The 19,528-nt window shown below is 44.4% G+C and overlaps 1 protein-coding gene across 1 annotated transcript in view; it reads left to right on the forward strand.

The window, feature by feature from the left end:
- Window positions 1-19,528, forward strand: part of LOC126252989 (uncharacterized) — a 999,773-nt gene that overhangs the window by 548,300 nt on the left and 431,945 nt on the right. Inside the window, exon 5 of the mRNA XM_049954016.1 lies at window positions 18,774-18,829. Within this exon, the coding sequence (XP_049809973.1) occupies window positions 18,826-18,829 (4 nt within the window). The 5' untranslated portion in view covers window positions 18,774-18,825. The remainder of the gene's footprint in view (window positions 1-18,773; window positions 18,830-19,528) is intronic.

Genomic DNA, 19,528 nt, shown 5'->3' on the forward strand with positions numbered 1-19,528 from the left:
GACAATTAATGAACTACATGAAACAAAATCGTCATAGCTTCTGAACGGTTTGCGTTAGAACGTTAAAACTGCACTGCTGGTCACACAGCATGATGGCAATTAGCAGGGTTTGGTTAAGCGACGAAGCCCACTTTAATTTGAATGGGTTCGTCAATAAGCAAAACTGGCGCATTTGGGAGACTGAGATCGCGCATTTCGCGATAGAGAAGTCTCTACATCCTCAACGGGTGACTGTGTGGTGTGCAATGTCCAGTCACGGAATAACACTTGCTACATTTCTTGATGGCAACGGCGACTACGGAACGGTACGTGAAGGTTTTGGAAGATGATTTCATTCCCACTATCCAAAATGACCCCGATTTCGGCAAGATGTAGTTCATGCAAGACGGAGCTCTACCCAATTGAAGCAGGAGAGTGTTTGGTGTCCTGGGGGGGAGCACTTTGGGGATCGGCTTCTGGCTCTGGGGTACCCAGAGGCCACTGGCATGGGCCTCGATTGGCCGCCATATTCTCCGGATCTGAACACGTGAGACTCCTTTTCGTGGGGCTATATTAAATAAACAAAAGGTGTACAGCAATAACTCCAGAACCATTGCTGAGCTGAAAAAAGCCTTTCATGAGGTCATCGACAGCATCGATGTTCCGACACTTCAGCGGGTCATGCATAATTTCGCTATTCGTCATCGCCAAGGATGGCAGGCATATCGAATATGTCATAACCTAAATCCGAATATCTGTAGTGACGTTTGTATGTTGAATAAAGTGTGTGAACGCCGTAGTTTGTAACTAATTTACGTTTTTTTCATACAGTTCGATAATAGTCAAAGTGTATAAATAGTATGAAATTAAAAGCCACTGCTGTTACACACTGATGAGAGGGCGCTAAGGGCATAATATGTTTACGACATTCTATTTGCAAGTATTTTTGCGTGTTATCATCACTTGAACTGAGAATCAATATTCATTCCTCGAAATTTGGTGGTTGGTAACAAGTCTGTAGAGGTACCCACTTACACTCAGTACAGCAGCGTCATTTTCTCTCTCAAATTGAAATTCATTGCACTGGACTTCCTTTATGATTAATGTCACTTTATTCCATACTGAGCAAATATATACAGCGCAGAAACTTATCGAAAAAATACTTGGATGTTAAACCAGCTCTCGGGTTGATAAAAGCGCTACATTCTTTTTTCTTCTTTTCTTTCTTTTGGAGAAATATTAAACGATTGTAGTAGATGTAAGTATAGAAGGAAAATCGGTCCCTACAAAAACGTTCCAAAAAGCCGCGGGCGAAAATGCGACTTTTCAAGGGTCATATCTCGGGTTCTATTTATCACAGAGATAAGGGGACAAGAGTTTTGGAGAGCCTAGCGACCATTTGTAGATCTATAGGAAGAACGAAAATAATGTAGTTACCCTACATTACAGGGTCAAAATTTAAATATTGCACACTTCCTCCAGCGCAGGCAAGTACAACAAATCGGTTGGTTCTTTCATGTTAATGGTTTTCTAGAGAGGACTTCGGCGGTTTATACAGGTAAAAGCACCATTTGTTCATTAGGTGTTCCTGAGAAAATGCGGAAAACCAATGCTCTTTGGTTCCTAAACGTACCAGTTCTGGAGATGGCCACTTACATAATTTCTGTTCATGGCAGATGGTAGAAAGTTTTACCGTATCGTCTTAAGATAATATTCTGGAGGAAATTGGAAAGTTTATTCGACATCATTCTCTGCTACCGAGAGCCAGACGTTCAAAGTTACCGTACTTATACACGTAATAACCGGTCCGGTCTGAGGCGTAAATGTAGTTTCAACTGACATAGGGAATACATGGCAAGGGCCTATGCGAGGTTCCTGTACTCATCAGACTGTTTCTAGTCAGCCTTTTTCCACCAATAAAACATTGACCCGTTGTCTCCTTGTGTGAGTTGGGTTGGGTTGATTAAGGGAAATCACGGAAAACCTAAATCACTATGGTCGGACGCGGGATTGAACCGTCGTCCTCCCGAAAGCGAGTCCAGTGTGCTAACCACTGCGCCACCTCACTCGGTCGCTGTCTCTGTATAATGGTCACTAAACCTCTATAAAAATATATCCAAAGTACTACTGCAGTGAGAAAAACGAGCGAAAAAGGGTGCTAACATCCCTGACTGCCAAAGAGTATGTTAAACTGGAAAGACTACATATCCCGTAAAAAGTCTATCATTTTTACTCTTTTAAGGTTCAAATCATAAGCTGAGTGGTCGGTGAACTGTGATCGATGAGCAAATCAAAGTATCCGTAAAAATGTAAAGCAAATGATTTTGTGTTAACTTTATACACTGCTGGCCATTAAAATTGCTACACCAAGAAGAAATGCAGATGATAAACGGGTAATCATTGGACAAATATATTATACTAGAACTGACATGTGATTACATTTTCACGCAATTTGGGTGCATAGATCCTGAGAAATCAGTACCCAGAACCACCACCTCTGACCGTAGTAACGGCCTTGATTCGCCTGGGTATTGAGTCAAACAGAGCTTGGATGGCGTGTACAGGTGCAGCTGCCAATGCAGCTTCAACACGATACCACAGTTCATCAAGAGTAGTGACTGGCGTATTGTGACGAGCCAGTTGCTCGGCCACCATTGACCAGACGTTTTCAATTGGTGAGAGATCTGGAGAATGTGCTGGCCAGGGCAGCAGTCGAACATTTTCTGTATCCAGAAATGCCCGTACAGGACCTGCAACATGCGGTCGTGCTGAAATGTAGAGTTTCGCAGGGATCGAATGAGGGGTAGAGCCATGGGTCGTTACACATCTGAAATGTAACGTCCGCTGTTCAGAGTGCCGTCAATGCGAACAAGAGGTGATCGAGACGTGTAACCAATGGCACCTCATACCATCACGCCGGGTGATACGCCAGTATGGCGATGAGGAATACACGCTTCCAATGTGCGTTCACCGCTATGTCACCAAACACGGATGCGACCGTCATGATGCTGTAAACAGAACCTGGATTCATCCGAAAAAATGACGTTTAGCCATTCGTGCACCCAGGTTCGTCGTTGGGTACATCATCGCAGGCGCTTCTGTCTGTGATGCAGTGTCAAGGGTAACCGCAGCCACGGTCGCCGAGCTGATAGTCCATGCTGCTACAAACGTCGTCGAACTGTTCGTGCAGATGGTTGTTGTCTTGCAAACGTCCCCATCTGTTGACTCAGGGATCGAGACGTGGCTGTACGATCGGTTACAGCCATGCGGATAAGATGCCTTTCATCTCGACTGCTAGTGATACGAGGTCGTTGGGATCCAGCACGGCGTTCCGTATTACCCTCCTGAACCCACCGATTGCATATTCTGCTAACAGTCATTGGATCTCGACCAACGCGAGCAGCAATGTCACGATACGATAAACCGCAATCGCGATAGGCTACAATCCGACCTTTATCAAAGTCGGAAACGTGATGGTACGCATTTCTCCTCCTTACACGAGGCATCACAACAACGTTTCACCAGGCAACGCCGGTCAACTGCTGTTTGTGTATGAGAAATCGTTTGGTAAATTTCCTCATGTCAGCACTGTAGGTGTCGCCACCGGCGCCAACCTTGTGTGAATGCTCTGAAAAGCTAATCATTTGCATATCAGAGCACCTTCTTCCTGTCGGTTAAATTTCGCCTCTGTAGCACGTCATCTTCATGGTGTAGCAGTTTTAATGGCCAGTAGTGTATTATGCGTACTTGTTGTTTATATGTGTTAAAATGTATGATTGCGTCGCAGTATATAAATAAACTGGTAAAACCTCACTGTCGTATAGAATTTCTGTTATATAAGCAGCACACCCTGCGGTAGCAGGGAAAAGAGGGGGACCAGCGGAAAAAGTGCTACTGCCGGAGCACAAAAAAGACGAATATGTTCCTGTTTTGAAGACTGACAGACTCCGCTGATTATTATTTATTTTATTTTTTGAATGCACTCTCCTTTATGTAACTGCAACACTGTGGTCCGGGGATCAGTGCCCGAAACTGCCTTCAGTTTTTACTATGGTAGGACGAAAAAGGGGTGCACTCAACACGGTGAGGGACCGCTGAGGGACTGCGCTGACTGCCGGCCGGTGGGTGAGCTGACCACACGCCACTCCAGCGCTGCCGGAACGTGATGGTTAATGCACGGCACGAAACAGCGGGCTGAGGGCCTTGGCAGACTACGGCGCCGTCGAATTCGCGTTCCATGTTTAGAGCACGCAATGTTACTTTCACAGGAAACCAGTAGCCACTGAGTTTCTGCTTACTCGAGGGAATGTTAGGAAAAAAGGGCACAGTGAAAGATATGTCTGTAAGGTTTAACTGATAAGAAAGTTATGAATCATCATATAGCTCGGCCTGTGATACTGAGACAGTGTCATGTATTTATAAATATGTTTGCTCCTAAGTTGTTGGCGTGAGCATGGGAGAAACAGCACGCAGTACATTTGGTGACATATGTCTCTCGATCGATTGTTGGCAGGGCCTTTTGTTTAATGGCCGATTCTTGAGGCAGGGGAGGGGGGGGGGGGGGGGAGCTACGTCAAAATTTCGGTGGACAAGACAAAAACAATGCCCGTTACAGGACTCGTGTACTATTAGCCTTGCGGGGAAAACTTAACGGAAAAAACAATACTCTGGCGTTCATGTACGAGGTGCGTGCGTAAGAAGTCAGTTCTGTTCACAGCATGAGAGGAGCCAGTGCCGGAGACACTCTAAAGACAACAATCTCCATCCGAACAAGCCTTAAAGGCCAAACGGTACTAACCCACCGCCATGTCATCCTCAGATTATTGGCGAGCAACCGTGCAGTACGTTCAGCTAGATAGCCACTCTTTAAAAAAAGCATATAGGATCATACTGCTGATGGAATGGGATGACATGCAATTGAAACAGTTTGTCGTGGAGCTTATCGTGAAACTGGCTGTCCTTTAAGGCGTAGCTGCAGATAGTGCGACAATGTTTTACAGGCATGGAAAAAAAAAACATCCAGAGGCTGAATCTTTGCAATGTTTCCCGGATTTGCAACTTGACACTTTTCAGGGAGCTCTGAAGGAGTGTGATTTTTATACGCAGACCAGGAATGAAGCAAAAGCAAGTTATCTTGCCCAGCTATTGGCAAAAAGGAGTGCTCATACCATAATTGTACTGCTCTTACGCCTATTTTCCCCACTCTTGCTTACTGTGGCGCAAATATTCCGTACTGCCCTTCCAAGATCACGCACACGAGAAAGAATCGTTGGGGGGGGGGGGGGGGGGGCAGAGCACCTCCAGCTTCTCGCAGCATAATAAATAACTTTCTAGCCAATTGATCACCCAGATTTACAGTCGGAATAATTGTATACTGATGTGTTAAGGCGTTGATGTTAGTTGATGTTGTATTACTCTCTTGGTATCTCTGATTTCCGGGGTTCCTTTCAAATGCATTTCCTCCGCAAATCCCGATTGGTAGGAGATGAAAAAGAATTCCTGAATGAACAGTGGGATAATTTTGTTTATGTAATCTACAAATTTTCGGGCCGATTCAACAGTTTGCCGTGCATCGCCAAGTTGACGATTTGTTTGAAATTTCGTTATCTCATGTCTTCCAGTTCTGTAGCACTGTTTGATGTCATTCAACCATCCACTGCTTCCCTTGAAATCACTGTAATCTCTGTCGCGTGGAGTTTCATGTGCATAACGTAGTAAGTCACTAACACGCACATTCTGTAAATCAAATCGAGCTTCCTTGAAACGCGCAAACACTACTGTTTGTAACAAGTGAGCTCTGAAGTCCCTTGAATATCCGTAGTTTTTCTTATGCACTACACTGTTATATTGCTGCGGACTTATTCGAAATCTGTTCTTTTTTGTTTTCGTTTTTTTGCTAAGCAGCAGATAGATTTCCATGTACGTAATTAAGTATAATACCCGCTCCTTGGAAAACGATTGTCCCTTACTGCGTTTCACTGGAGACGAGATTTAAGGTTCCCTGTCCAACAGGGATGATTAACTACATGGCTTAAGATCTGTTTTAAGGTCACTCTCGCTTGTTATGCACGTATCGTCGTCATTGTACTCGTCATGTACATTGTCCGCCTAGTCGAGGGTATAATACGACAGCACACATTTCACTGACTCATTTTGCAGAAACCCTAATATTTCATCGGCCACTTCTTTTCACTCTGCGAAATTCCTTGGATTCCTTTCTGACGAAATGTCAACTTTGGCAACTTGGTCTAGATATAACGCAAAATTTGCTATGTTTATCGTTGCCATTGCTATGCTTATTGTCAACGCCACTAGCACTGTAGTACTGTCGTGATTTATTCGTCGACTAAGCAGTTCAACTATGCTTCGTAGCCTCTTGCTGTGCTCACCATTGGATACTTCCTGTCCCAACATCCTGTTGCCATTAGCAGCAAATATTGTGGTTGATTGGTAGACAATATGTGGGGCGCCGAATGCCGTAAACATTGACCTTTTTGCGATCTCGCTCTTAATGGGTTCATTGGAAGTGACGACGTTCTGCCGTGTACGATAATTTATGTATAATATCTTACAACCAAGAGCTCTCCAAGAGGTGCTCTAATCTGTCTAGTAACTTTAGAATTTAATGTTGTCAGCCAGCATGGTTACAAGTGAACAATGTTTTTTTTGTGATTTCTGTGTTACAGAGTTCAGACGTCGACTTTTTGCTGCCATGATTAATGATAGCAGAACAGTTAACACCAGAACTCAGTTATATCTTCCTTGGATTTCACCTTGTTAGGCATCATCAATTGCTAAAACAGTGGCAGGAAATAGTTTTCAGGAGCTCATTTTATGATACCTCTGTTAAAAGATGATTAACCTCACGTTCTATCACTTTGAAAGGAAATTTTTATACTATTATGTACATTGGAATAAATTGAGTACAGTTCTTTCTACTAATTTAAATTTTAAGAAACATTTTATGACGCACACAACAAAACGATTTATCGTTCAGAAAAAATGTGATCTGTGTCAGGTGCATTGACTACTTCTCTAAATAAAATGACAATTAGTTTAATTATGATCACCGAAATCACGGGTCTTTTATTAAATTACCTTTGGGATCTCAGTGAAAAAACTGGCAACAAATGAGTACTATGTACAGATTTTACTAGTGAATATTGCAGTGTATTAGAAAAATAACCAGCCCTGAAAATACGCCAAAAGTAATTTAATGATTGTGAAATGTAGATAGTACTCTACGTTCGATTTTGTTCTCGAGTCTGAAACCGGACAATGTTGCTGACAGCCTTTCTGAAAACTGAAGAAAGCTGGATCCACAAGCAACAAATTCACCTTCCTGATGAAACATTCAGGCAAACATCAGCTCCACTGTTCTGAAAGTCTTGAAAATTCCCTTCCACTGGAAGTCCTTTCCACCTGGCCCAAGGCACCGAAGAATCGCTTTCTGGATGTCCACCAGCGCCTCGTAGTGATCACGGAACAGGAAAGACGGCTGTCAGAGAGTTTATACCGGTTCCTGTCAGGTCACTGAAGTTAAGCGGTATCGAGCTTGCCTAGCACTTCGATGGGTGACCGTGTGTTGTTGTTATTGTTGGTGCCATTTTGTGAAGTATAACACATACGTCCCATAGTAGGTTGATCTCAGCATCTTCCGGACACTCATTTTCTGTCGCCCTCCTGATGCACATGATGAGTCGTTAGCAGCTATAATTTCTCCTGTCATAATTCTTAACATAACACTTTCAAATGAGCCTTAGTAAGGTTTGAACTTGCGACCTCGCACTGAAGGGGGTCCCTTGTTAGTGACGTTACAACCAGCAAATTCTTCTTTCCACATTAAATTCATGTAGAAAGAATTGTCATTAAAACAGCCACAAACGCATTCAAAATGATTAGCGAATATTCACATTCCTTTAAATAGTTCGTTTCCTGTTCCTCCCATGGTGATGGGCTGTGGGACGATGGGACTATATTTATGCTTGGAGGAACTTACTATATTTTGACATAGTCGATTATATTACTTTATTTTTCCGAAAGTTTTAAATATTTCGATTTGAGGATATTGAAAAGAAGTTCTATGTTACTGTACAGTGGAACGCTAGTTGGAAATATGTTGGTATTAGATGCAACTACTTTATCTAAAATCCATCATGTAAGGGGGTGCCATCAATAATTATAACAGTATTTTCATTTGGCAACGTGATTTCAAGAGGCTAAGATGTCGAAGGAGGAGGTTCCTTATGTACTGACTGTGTCGGGTAAGATGCGGAGACGGTTGGTGGAGGGGACCAAACAGCTAGATCATCGGTCACATCGGATTGGGAAGGATGGGGAAGGAAGGGGAAGGAAGTCGGCCGTTCGATTTCAAAGGAACTATCCCGGCATTTGCCTGGAGCGATGTAGGGAAATCACGGGAAACGTAAATCAAGATGGCCGGACGCGGGTTTGAACCGTCGTCCTCCCGAATGCGACTCCAGTGTGCTAACCACTGCACCACCTCGCTCGGTGACGCGGAGACGGTGGCTTGAGAGGGGACACGACAAGTACGAGGAAGGGCCTCCCTTGCCTGATGGACCGCTGCTCGAACTACCTGGCGAAGGGTGAGACCACAAGTCTCTGGCACACCCAGACGACCGCAAATGTCTGCGGTCGCAACAGTCCGGCATTTGTCGCGCCATATTGCAGCTGTGTCGCAGGTAGTGCTTAGTAATACAGTGGAACTGTCCGGTGGGCGGTCAGCCTTGCTTTCGAGACGAGCGACAAGCATTTTAAAAAAATTAAGCACAGTGAGCGGTAGAAGAGAAGTCAGTATGACCTGTAAAAAGTGTATTACATAAAAATAAAGTGTACACGTAATACAGCACTAACGCCTGATACGACGAAGATTGATTGCCAAGTAACGATTAATTCTGCCAATACTGTTCTGCAACGAAGTTGCCACGGATAAAAGTTATAAAATACATAAATCTCGTTGCCGACCCCATTGAAAATGGACATAACATTGCTGTGGCACTTTTTAACAGCGCTTTTTGTTAAATTTGTGAGGTGATATGGTAGGTCATCAGATAAATGGGGTTGTTTTATCAAATCACATTACTCTCCCGATACAATAGACCTTCAAGTGGAAAAAATTCCAGAAACAGTATAAAGCATATGAAATAAAGTGGACTTCTTTGCCATTTGGAACTAGATATATACGAGGATGTCTTACTCTGCGTATGTCCGTGTATGTCATCTTGTGAGTTGTGTGTTATTAGGCTGAAGATACATAGTTTTGTTTTACCGAGCCATATTTTAAAATATATGTCTGGGAATGCACACATAAGACCGAACATCTTTGCAGATAACTAGAAACATTTTTGTGGGTGTACGTAAATGTTTTTCTTCAACATTCGTGTTTGTATTACATATGTATTCGACATAAAAGGCGTTCCCGTAAAAATCTTTGTGGTCTGAATACTATTATTTCTAATTGGCTCAAGCTATATTTTCTTGACAAAAGTTTATCAGTTTATAGCAACAGTAAAAGGTCACAAAGACTGTTGAAAACGTCTGTGCCTGTTATCCGTATCAACAAATGGAATTCTTGGACGTTCAGTTGTGTTCAGTAACTTGCTATCTTCATATTTGCTGCTTACATGTAGAATATGTGAGCTGCTCTTACCAAGTACAGACTGACGGCGATGTGAATGTGGGTATGCGAGCAAGAAACGCCGGCCGTTGTGGCCGAGCGGTTCTAGGCGCTTCAGTTCGGAACCGCGCTGCTGCTAGAGTCGCAGGTTCGAATCGTGCCTCGGGCATGGATGTGTGTGATGTCCTGAGTTAGGTTTAAGTGGTTATTAGTCTAGGGGACTGATAACCTCAGATGTTAAGTCCCATAGTGCTCAGAGCCATTTGAACCATTTTTGAGCCAGAAACAAAGCGACATGGATGCGATTCAGAGACAACATTGGTGTTCTTTGTGATAAGAAGCCTCCCCACCTAAAATGAAAGTTAAACTGCGCAATGGTGAGGCCAGATGCATTATATGGAACCGAGTGTGATGAACATTCACTACATTTCATGGAAATGCAGACACCTAGAAGATCATTAAGCATTTCCATGCTCGACCACATCAACAATAGAACGATCCGACAAGTAGTTAGAGTGGCTCAAATCAATGAGGAGATGCAAGAATTGAGACTTCGTTGGTATGGGCATGTCATAGGGACATTGCCGACTTCTGTTGTCAGTTCAGTCACTCATCTCACAATCAAGGGCTACAGACAACGTGGAAGACGTAAATTGCGGTGGCTAGGCGCTATCAACACAGATCTAAGATCAAGAACCCTAAATCCACAGGAAGCATGAGACCGTAAGATATGGCGTGCGTGGGCCCGAAAGCAGAGCCGTCCCAACGGGAAGGCGAGGAGGAGGAGGAGGAGCAGGAGGAGGAGAACTAAAACTAGAGTATTTTATCGATTTAGGAGCTATATAACTCCATGGTCGATCGATTAACTACATGAAACGATTCCTGAGAGAATAAACAGCAAGTAAAGGTCAGATGAACATAGGTCGGAAATGGATTCCATGGGAGGTACAACCACTTGGACGTGGAGGTAAAAGATCTTCGAGAAGGTGGCTTTCATTGTTTGAAAGCACTTACGAGAACACACCAGGCAAGTGAGAATTTTCTGTTTATACTTACGTTTCAGCTTTACATTTCAAGGAGCAGTGAGCCAGAGCACTATCATATAAGTAACCATGTTAGGGTAAAGTGCTCGATTTTAGGATGGTGACCTAATTCCGGATAGATGGATATTTTCTCCCTGGAAAGTGCTGCCGATGCGGAAACTAGCCGAAATCCTTGTGCTTCCGCTATTTTAGCGTCCTGCTAACTTCCTAGCGCATCAGTCGCGTTCCGTGCTCGCAGTTGTTTTTTTCGTAATATCTCACATTTGAATTTAATATTTTGTAGACACAACGTAAGCTTCACAGCTGCGTGGTAAGTAGTTCGATATTTTATTTATTAGCGATATATCATATTTAATAAAACTTGAGTAGTTTTTAAATACAGTAATTCATTACATGTTTCAGAAGTTCAGCCATGTTTGTCAAGTAGCAGAGGGGCTAATTTCGGTTACTGCTAGGCTGCCTAGTGACGATCATCTGACAAATGGGCTCGTTTATTGATTTTGCTTTTATTTATTTTTAGGAGATGGTTGAGAAGAAAGGATAGTGTTGGGCAGAGGAAAATTTGAGTAAGTTAGAAATATGAGTAAGTTAGAAATTAAAAAAATGGGATTCTTAAATGTGTCCAAAGTGTTTAAAGTGCCAAAATATGCACTTTTAGCTTACGTAAAAGAAGGAAACTTAGAAGAGAAACTGGGGTGTAGGACAGGTAGAAAATGTGGTTTAGGAAGAGCATTCAGCCCAATACAAGCTAAAATGCCAAAGGGCAATTTCAGAGGAACTAGGAGAATCTACAAAAGGGGGAGAACATCAAAACACCCACCCCAAAGGCCAGCCAGAATAACACAAAGGTGGCGGAAATAAGTAGGCGACAAAAAAATCGGCGTTTGAGTTGTCGTCTGCTGAGGATTCCGAAGGTTCCGTTTCCCTTGTCTCGACAGATGATGAAGAGAGTGCATATGAGGGATGCGTCTATTGTTCTGCGCCATACCGGAAAGATAATTCTGGAGAAGATCGGATAATGTGTTTAGGATGTTTGCGTTGGGTACATGAAATGCGTGCTACGACTGAGAAACATGGCTCGAATACGGAACCAAAATGTATTCGGTTTTAACACGCCATTTTCGGGGGCTTTTAGCTCATTTTTAACCAACCGTATACTTCGATTACCTTAGCTATACCAAAACAGGACAGCTTAACCTACCTTTCCTACTACCGAAAGCAAAGATGCAAAGACATCCTGAAACAATAGAAACCCTCTGCTAGAAAGCTTACTAGTAAATCTGTCCATATTTATGTGCTTACAGTTTGGAGTGACACTGATTAATCTCACAATCATTAAGTATAGAATATTTCATTGGATCCAATAATGTTAGCCATTAGTTCAAACTTGTGCACATTAAGCATCATCTAATGGGAGATGCTGTGAAATTATCTACATCTACATCAACATACATACTACGCAATCCACCATACGGTGCGTGGCGGAGGGTACCTCGTTCCACAACTAGCATCTTCTCTCCCTGTCCACTCCCAAACAGAACGAGCGAAAAATGACTGCCTATATGCCTCTGTACGAGCCATAATCTCTCTTATCTTTGTGGTCTTTCCGCGAAATGTAAGTTGGCGGCAGTAAAATTGTACTGCAGTCAGCCTCAAATGCTGGTTCTCTAAATTTCCTCAGGAGCGTTTCGCGAAAAGAACCCCTCCTTTCCTCCAGAGACTCCACCCGAGTTCGTGAAGCATTTCCGTAACACTCGCATGATGGTCAAACCTACCAGTAACAAATCTAGCAGCCCGCCTCTGAATTGCTTCTATGTCTTCCCTCAATCCGACCTGATAGGGATCCCAAACGCTCGAGCAGTACTCAAGAATAGGTCGTATTAGTGTTTTATAAGCGGTCTCCTTTACAGATAAATCACATCTTCCCAGAATTCTACCAATTAACCGAAGACGGCTATCCGCCTTCCCCACAACTGCCATCACATGCTTGTCCCACTTCATATCGCTCTGCAATGTTACGCCCAAATACACTCCTGGAAATTGAAATAAGAACACCGTGAATTCATTGTCCCAGGAAGGGGAAACTTTATTGACACATTCCTGGGGTCAGATACATCACATGATCACACTGACAGAACCACAGGCACATAGACACAGGCAACAGAGCATGCACAATGTCGGCACTAGTACAGTGTATATCCACCTTTCGCAGCAATGCAGGCTGCTATTCTCCCATGGAGACGATCGTAGAGATGCTGGATGTAGTCCTGTGGAACGGCTTGCCATGCCATTTCCACCTGGCGCCTCAGTGTGACCAGCGTTCGTGCCGGACGTGCAGACCGCGTGAGACGACGCTTCATCCAGTCCCAAACATGCTCAATGGGGGACAGATCCGGAGGTCTTGCTGGCCAGGGTAGTTGACTTACACCTTCTAGAGCACGTTGGGTGGCACGGGATTCATGCGGACGTGCATTGTCCTGTTGGAACAGCAAGTTCCCTTGCCGGTCTAGGAATGGTAGAACGATGGGTTCGATGACGGTTTGGATGTACCGTGCACTATTCAGTGTCCCCTCGACGATCACCAGTGGTGTACGGCAAGTGTAGGAGATCGCTCCCCACACCATGATGCCGGGTGTTGGCCCTGTGTGCCTCGGTCGTATGCAGTCCTGATTGTGGCGCTCACCTGCACGGCGCCAAACACGCATACGACCATCATTGGCACCAAGGCAGAAGCGACTCTCATCGCTGAAGACGACACGTCTCCATTCGTCCCTCCATTCACGCCTGTCGCGACACCACTGGAGGCGGGCTGCACGATGTTGGGGCGTGAGCGGAAGACGGCCTAACGGTGTGCGGGACCGTAGCCCAGCTTCATGGAGACGGTTGCGAATGGTCCTCGCCGATACCCCAGGAGCAACAGTGTCCCTAATTTGCTGGGAAGTGGCCATGCGGTCCCCTACGGCACTGCATAGGATCCTACGGTCTTGGCGTGCATCCGTGCGTCGCTGCGGTCCGGTCCCAGGTCGACGGGCACGTGCACCTTCCGCCGACCACTGGCGACAACATCGATGTACTGTGGAGACCTCACGCCCCACGTGTTGAGCAATTCGGCGGTACGTCCACCCGGCCTCCCGCATGCCCACTATACGCCCTCGCTCAAAGTCCGTCAACTGCACATACGGTTCACGTCCACGCTGTCGCGGCATGCTACCAGTGTTAAAGACTGCGATGGAGCTCCGTATGCCACGGCAAACTGGCTGACACTGACGGCGGCGGTGCACAAATGCTGCGCAGCTAGCGCCATTCGACGGCCAACACCGCGGTTCCTGGTGTGTCCGCTGTGCCGTGCGTGTGATCATTGCTTGTACAGCCCTCTCGCAGTGTCCGGAGCAAGTATGGTGGTTCTGACACACCGGTGTCAATGTGTTCTTTTTTCCATTTCCAGGAGTGTATTTAATCGACGTGACTGTCAAGCGCTACACTACTAATGGAGTATTCAAACATTACGGGATTCTTTTTCCTATTCGTCTGCATTAATTTACATTTATCTATATTTAGAGTTAGCTGCCATTCTTTACACCAACACAAATCTTGTCCAAGTCATCTTGTATCCTCCTACAGTCACTCAACGACGACACCTTCCCGTACACCACAGCATCATTAGCAAACAGCCCCACATTGCTATCCACCTATCCAAAAGACCATTTATGTAGATAGAAAACAACAGCGGACCTACCACACTTCCCTGGGGCACTCCAGATACCCTCACCTCCGATGAACACTCACTATCGAGGATGTTACTTTCTGAATTTCCGATGCGAAGAATCATTTACCAAAAACCTTTAACTAATTTTTTTCTCACTATTCAAGAAACGTAAAACCTATAAATTCATTTGAAAATGGAATCCAAGTTTTTGAAAAAGTAATGGTATAACTATGTTAAGCACAACATAAACCGTTTGGATGTTTTATTTTTGTTGTGAATAAGAAACAGTCTTCTTTTCCTAAACTGATTTATTATGTTACATATATTGTGTGTCAGTAATATACGTCAGTTATTTGCCTATCTACTCGAGAACCAAGAATACAATATATCGTCTGTTCGCATAGCATCTGTAACTTGTTGCAATAAGCTTAAAGATGGTGAAATCAATAATAATTGATCTGTGTCTGTATACGTGGGCGTCCTGAAAAGTAATGCTTCCAATTTTTTTATGTGAAGACTCTCAAAACTCTTTAAATAAGTCAAACCTCATTAACATTATACATCTTCATACTTCATGTCTATATATTTGTAGCGTTTAACATGGCGGTGTGTAATATAACTGTGCCGGTGCGTGAGAAACAGCGTGTTGTAGTAGAGTTTCGAAACTGAAGAGTTCCTTCACACATGTAGCATGCACTCTCCTTCAGCGAGATAATTCCAGACCACATACGAGCGCTGCGACATCTGCAACAATTCGACGCCTTGGGTTCAATGCCATCCTCCATCCTCCATACAGTCCCGACTTGGCCCCATCCGATTTTTATCTGTTTCCAAAAGTTATAAAACACCTTCGAGGACTTCGCTTTTTGCTAGTCATGAAGAGGTTAAAGTATAGATGAGGTTGTGGATCAGTCAACAGAGCCAAACATTCTACAGTGACTGTCAACAAACTGGTCTTATTGGGACAAATCTGTAAGTTACCAGAGTGACTATGTAGAGAAATAAATATGTAGACTTGAAGAAGAAGAATAATGTAGATGATGAAAACTGCACTAGTTGCTTGTGTTCTGATGCATGCCATAGCGCGTTTCGGAAATTTATTCTCATTTTCAAATGTTTGCGCATTTGTTTACAGTGTATATTTGGTGAAGTTTACAATGTGATTTTCTGCCTATCTTGCAGTCTAACCGCAAAAAGATGCAAAAGAGGCAGAAAATCACACATGTAAACATCACCAAACATATTCATGTAAACAAAATGCACAAATTCACTTGAAAACAAGAATAAATTATCGAAACGCGTTGTGCTAAGTATCACAACATAACTGGCGCAGTTTTCATTATTTAAATCATGAATGACACAGTTGCAGAATTTCCTGAAATATCTGATATGATGAACGAAATGAAGAATAACGACTTAGCGTATTAATAATATTTTATTCGAAAAGGATTAAGAATTTTGCATCAAAAATTTGGAGTCATTACTTTCCAGTACACCCTCATAGACAATCTCCAAGTTGTCATGCGGTGTAGGACGGAGGGTACCATGTAATACTACTAGTTATTTCCATCCTACTCCACTCGCAAATGGAGCGAGGGAAAGACGACTGTCTATAGGCCTCCGTACGACCCCTAATTTCTCTTATCCTCGTGGCCCTTAACGCGAAATCGAAATTTACGTTTTCGGCAGTAGAATCGTCCTGCAGCCAGCTGCAAATGACTCTTCTCTAAATTTTCTCAGTAGCACTTACTTGCCTGTCTGAAGGAACAGACCTTGGTGACAATCCACAGTTGTATGAAATAATTCAAAATTTATTCAGTGATAGAGAATTCTTTGACATCGGCTATACTGGATATAGCTCTGCTACCGGCTAGTAACATGAAAATTTGTGCAGGACCCGGGACTCGAACCCGGATTTACCATTTATGTAAGCGGTCGCCTTAACCTGTTCGGGTATCTGTGAACGCTCCCCGTACCGACCAAAACCTCCATACGTCACATTGTCTACGTCATTACGCCACAGTCCACAACATTCATCACTTACTATACACCAACAGTATTAACTAGATTTGCGCGCGAGCGAGAAAGGGACTGATAGGAATCGAGAACCTGAGGTCTGTTCTTTCGGACACGTGATGGGTGTTACAAGACTAGACGTGCATACGACAATAACATGGGTCTCGATTCCTCCTGGTTTCATTCTCACTGGCGTGGATTCACATTAAAAATGTTATACTCGATGATGAATACAGTGAACTATGGCGTGACCCAGGGAGCGAACACGGATAGCCAAAGTGATAAAGGCCACCGCTCGCAATAAGTGGTAAATCCGGGTTAGTAACATCCGGCACAAATTTTCATATGTCTATTAGGTAGTACTTCCACACATAATACCGCTGATATCGAAGAATCCTGTTGTAGAGTACTGCGAAAAGAACGTCGTCTACCATCCATGGTCTCTCGTCGGAGATCACGAAGCGACTCAGTAACTTTCACGTGTTGATCTAATCCACCGGTAGCAAATCTAGCAGATTGCCTCTGAACTGGTTCCATGTCTTCCCTTAATCCGAGTACAAGTATTATGCGGGCGGTCTCCTTTGTACACTTCTGGAAATGGAAAAAAGAACACATTGACACCGGTGCGTCAGACCCACCATACTTACTCCGGACACTGCGAGAGGGCTGTACAAGCAATGATCACACGCACGGCACAGCGGACACACCAGGACCCGCGGTGTTGGCCGTCGAATGGCGCTAGCTGCGCAGCATTTGTGCATCGCCGCCGTCAGTGTCAGCCAGTTTGCCGTGGCATACGGAGCTCCATCGCAGTCTTTAACACTGGTAGCATGCCGCGACAGCGTGGACGTGAACCGTATGTGCAGTTGACGGACTTTGAGCGAGGGCGTATAGTGGGCATGCGGGAGGCCGGGTGGACGTACCGCCGAATTGCTCAACACGTGGGGCGTGAGGTCTCCACAGTACATCGATGTTGTCGCCAGTGGTCGGCGGAAGGTGCACGTGCCCGTCGACCTGGGACCGGACCGCAGCGACGCACGGATGCACGCCAAGACCGTAGGATCCTACGCAGTGCCGTAGGGGACCGCACCGCCACTTCCCAGCAAATTAGGGACACTGTTGCTCCTGGGGTATCGGCGAGGACCATTCGCAACCGTCTCCATGAAGCTGGGCTACGGTCCCGCACACCGTTAGGCCGTCTTCCGCTCACGCCCCAACATCGTGCAGCCCGCCTCCAGTGGTGTCGCGACAGGCGTGAATGGAGGGACGAATGGAGACGTGTCGTCTTCAGCGATGAGAGTCGCTTCTGCCTTGGTGCCAATGATGGTCGTATGCGTGTTTGGCGCCGTGCAGGTGAGCGCCACAATCAGGATTGCATACGACCGAGGCACACAGGGCCAACACCCGGCATCATGGTGTGGGGAGCGATCTCCTACACTTGCCGTACACCACTGGTGATCGTCGAGGGGACACTGAATAGTGCACGGCACATCCAAACCGTCATCGAACCCATCGTTCTACCATTCCTAGACCGGCAAGGGAACTTGCTGTTCCAACAGGACAATGCACGTCCGCATGTATCCCGTGCCACCCAACGTGCTCTAGAAGGTGTAAGTCAACTACCCTGGCCAGCAAGATCTCCGGATCTGTCCCCCATTGAGCATGTTTGGGACTGGATGAAGCGTCGTCTCACGCGGTCTGCACGTCCAGCACGAACGCTGGTCCAACTGAGGCGCCAGGTGGAAATGGCATGGCAAGCCGTTCCACAGGACTACATCCAGCATCTCTACGATCGTCTCCATGGGAGAATAGCAGCCTGCATTGCTGCGAAAGGTGGATATACACTGTACTAGTGCCGACATTGTGCATGCTCTGTTGCCTGTGTCTATGTGCCTGTGGTTCTGTCAGTGAGATCATGTGATGTATCTGACCCCAGGAATGTGTCAATAAAGTTTCCCCTTCCTGGGACAATGAATTCACGGTGTTCTTATTTCAATTTCCAGGAGTGTAGATGAGGTACGCTTTTCTAAGATTCCCCCCAATAACCTGAAGCCGACGATTAGTCTTTCTTACTATCGCCCTTAAGTGATCATTCCATTCAGATCGCTTTACAACGTTACACCTAGATATCTAGTCGACGCCTCTGTCAAGCAGCAACTATCAATGTTGTAGTCGAAAATTACGGCTTTGTTTTTCCTACTCAACTGCATTAACTTACATTTTTATACATTTAGAGCAATATGTCGTTCTTCACACCAAATAGATATTCTGCAATATGAATAAATCTCCTTCCAACATTTCTGTAACTCATAGTTACTGGTCCTGGTATACTTGGATATACTAAATGAAAGATATTGAAGACCCTACAGGTTTAATATTTTCTTTTTTTCAGGCGCACTTTGGCAGAAAGTTCAAACAGTCGCAGTCCTTGGTTCGCCTTCTCAATGGGTATGTATAAAAATAAAGACAAACAATCTCGTTTATTGTGACGCTTTTCCAAAAGTAAATCTAAAAACGCTATTCTTTTGCCATACTATTGTCATCTCGATGTCTCCCGACTCATCTATATTATTATTGTTGTTGTTGTATTATTAATCTTATGGCACACAGTAAGAGTTTCTGAATCACAAGAGAAGCTACACATATTACTATTAAACTATATATTTTATTTTACGTGATGTGATTAGGGTCATCAGGCCCTCTCTGACATAGGACTAGTATTTCAGACTTATACAGTAGTAACTTTTTTACATCATAGTTACGTAAAAAATAACAATTTTAATATAACAAATTGTATTAAACTGATCCGCGTGTGGCCGGCCGGTGTGAGCCAACGGTTCTAGGCGCTTCAGTCTGGAATCGCGCGTCCGCTACAGTCGCAGGTTCGAATCCTGCCTCGGGCATGGATGTGTATGATGGCCTTAAGTTAGTTAGGTTTAAGTAGTTCTAAGTTCTAGAGGACTGATGACCTCAGATGTTAAGTCCCATAGTGCTCAGAGCCATTTGAACCGTTTGATCTGCGTGTGTATAGTGACAATTGAGTAAATAATACTTACTGTGAACTAATAAAGTTAATACTGGCAGTATTTCTGCTGCTGTTACTGTTGCCACTGATAATAATAATAATAATAATAATAATAATAAACC

The sequence above is a fragment of the Schistocerca nitens genome, chromosome 4 (genome assembly GCF_023898315.1).
Source record: "Schistocerca nitens isolate TAMUIC-IGC-003100 chromosome 4, iqSchNite1.1, whole genome shotgun sequence".
NCBI classification, from domain to species: Eukaryota; Metazoa; Arthropoda; class Insecta; order Orthoptera; family Acrididae; genus Schistocerca; species Schistocerca nitens.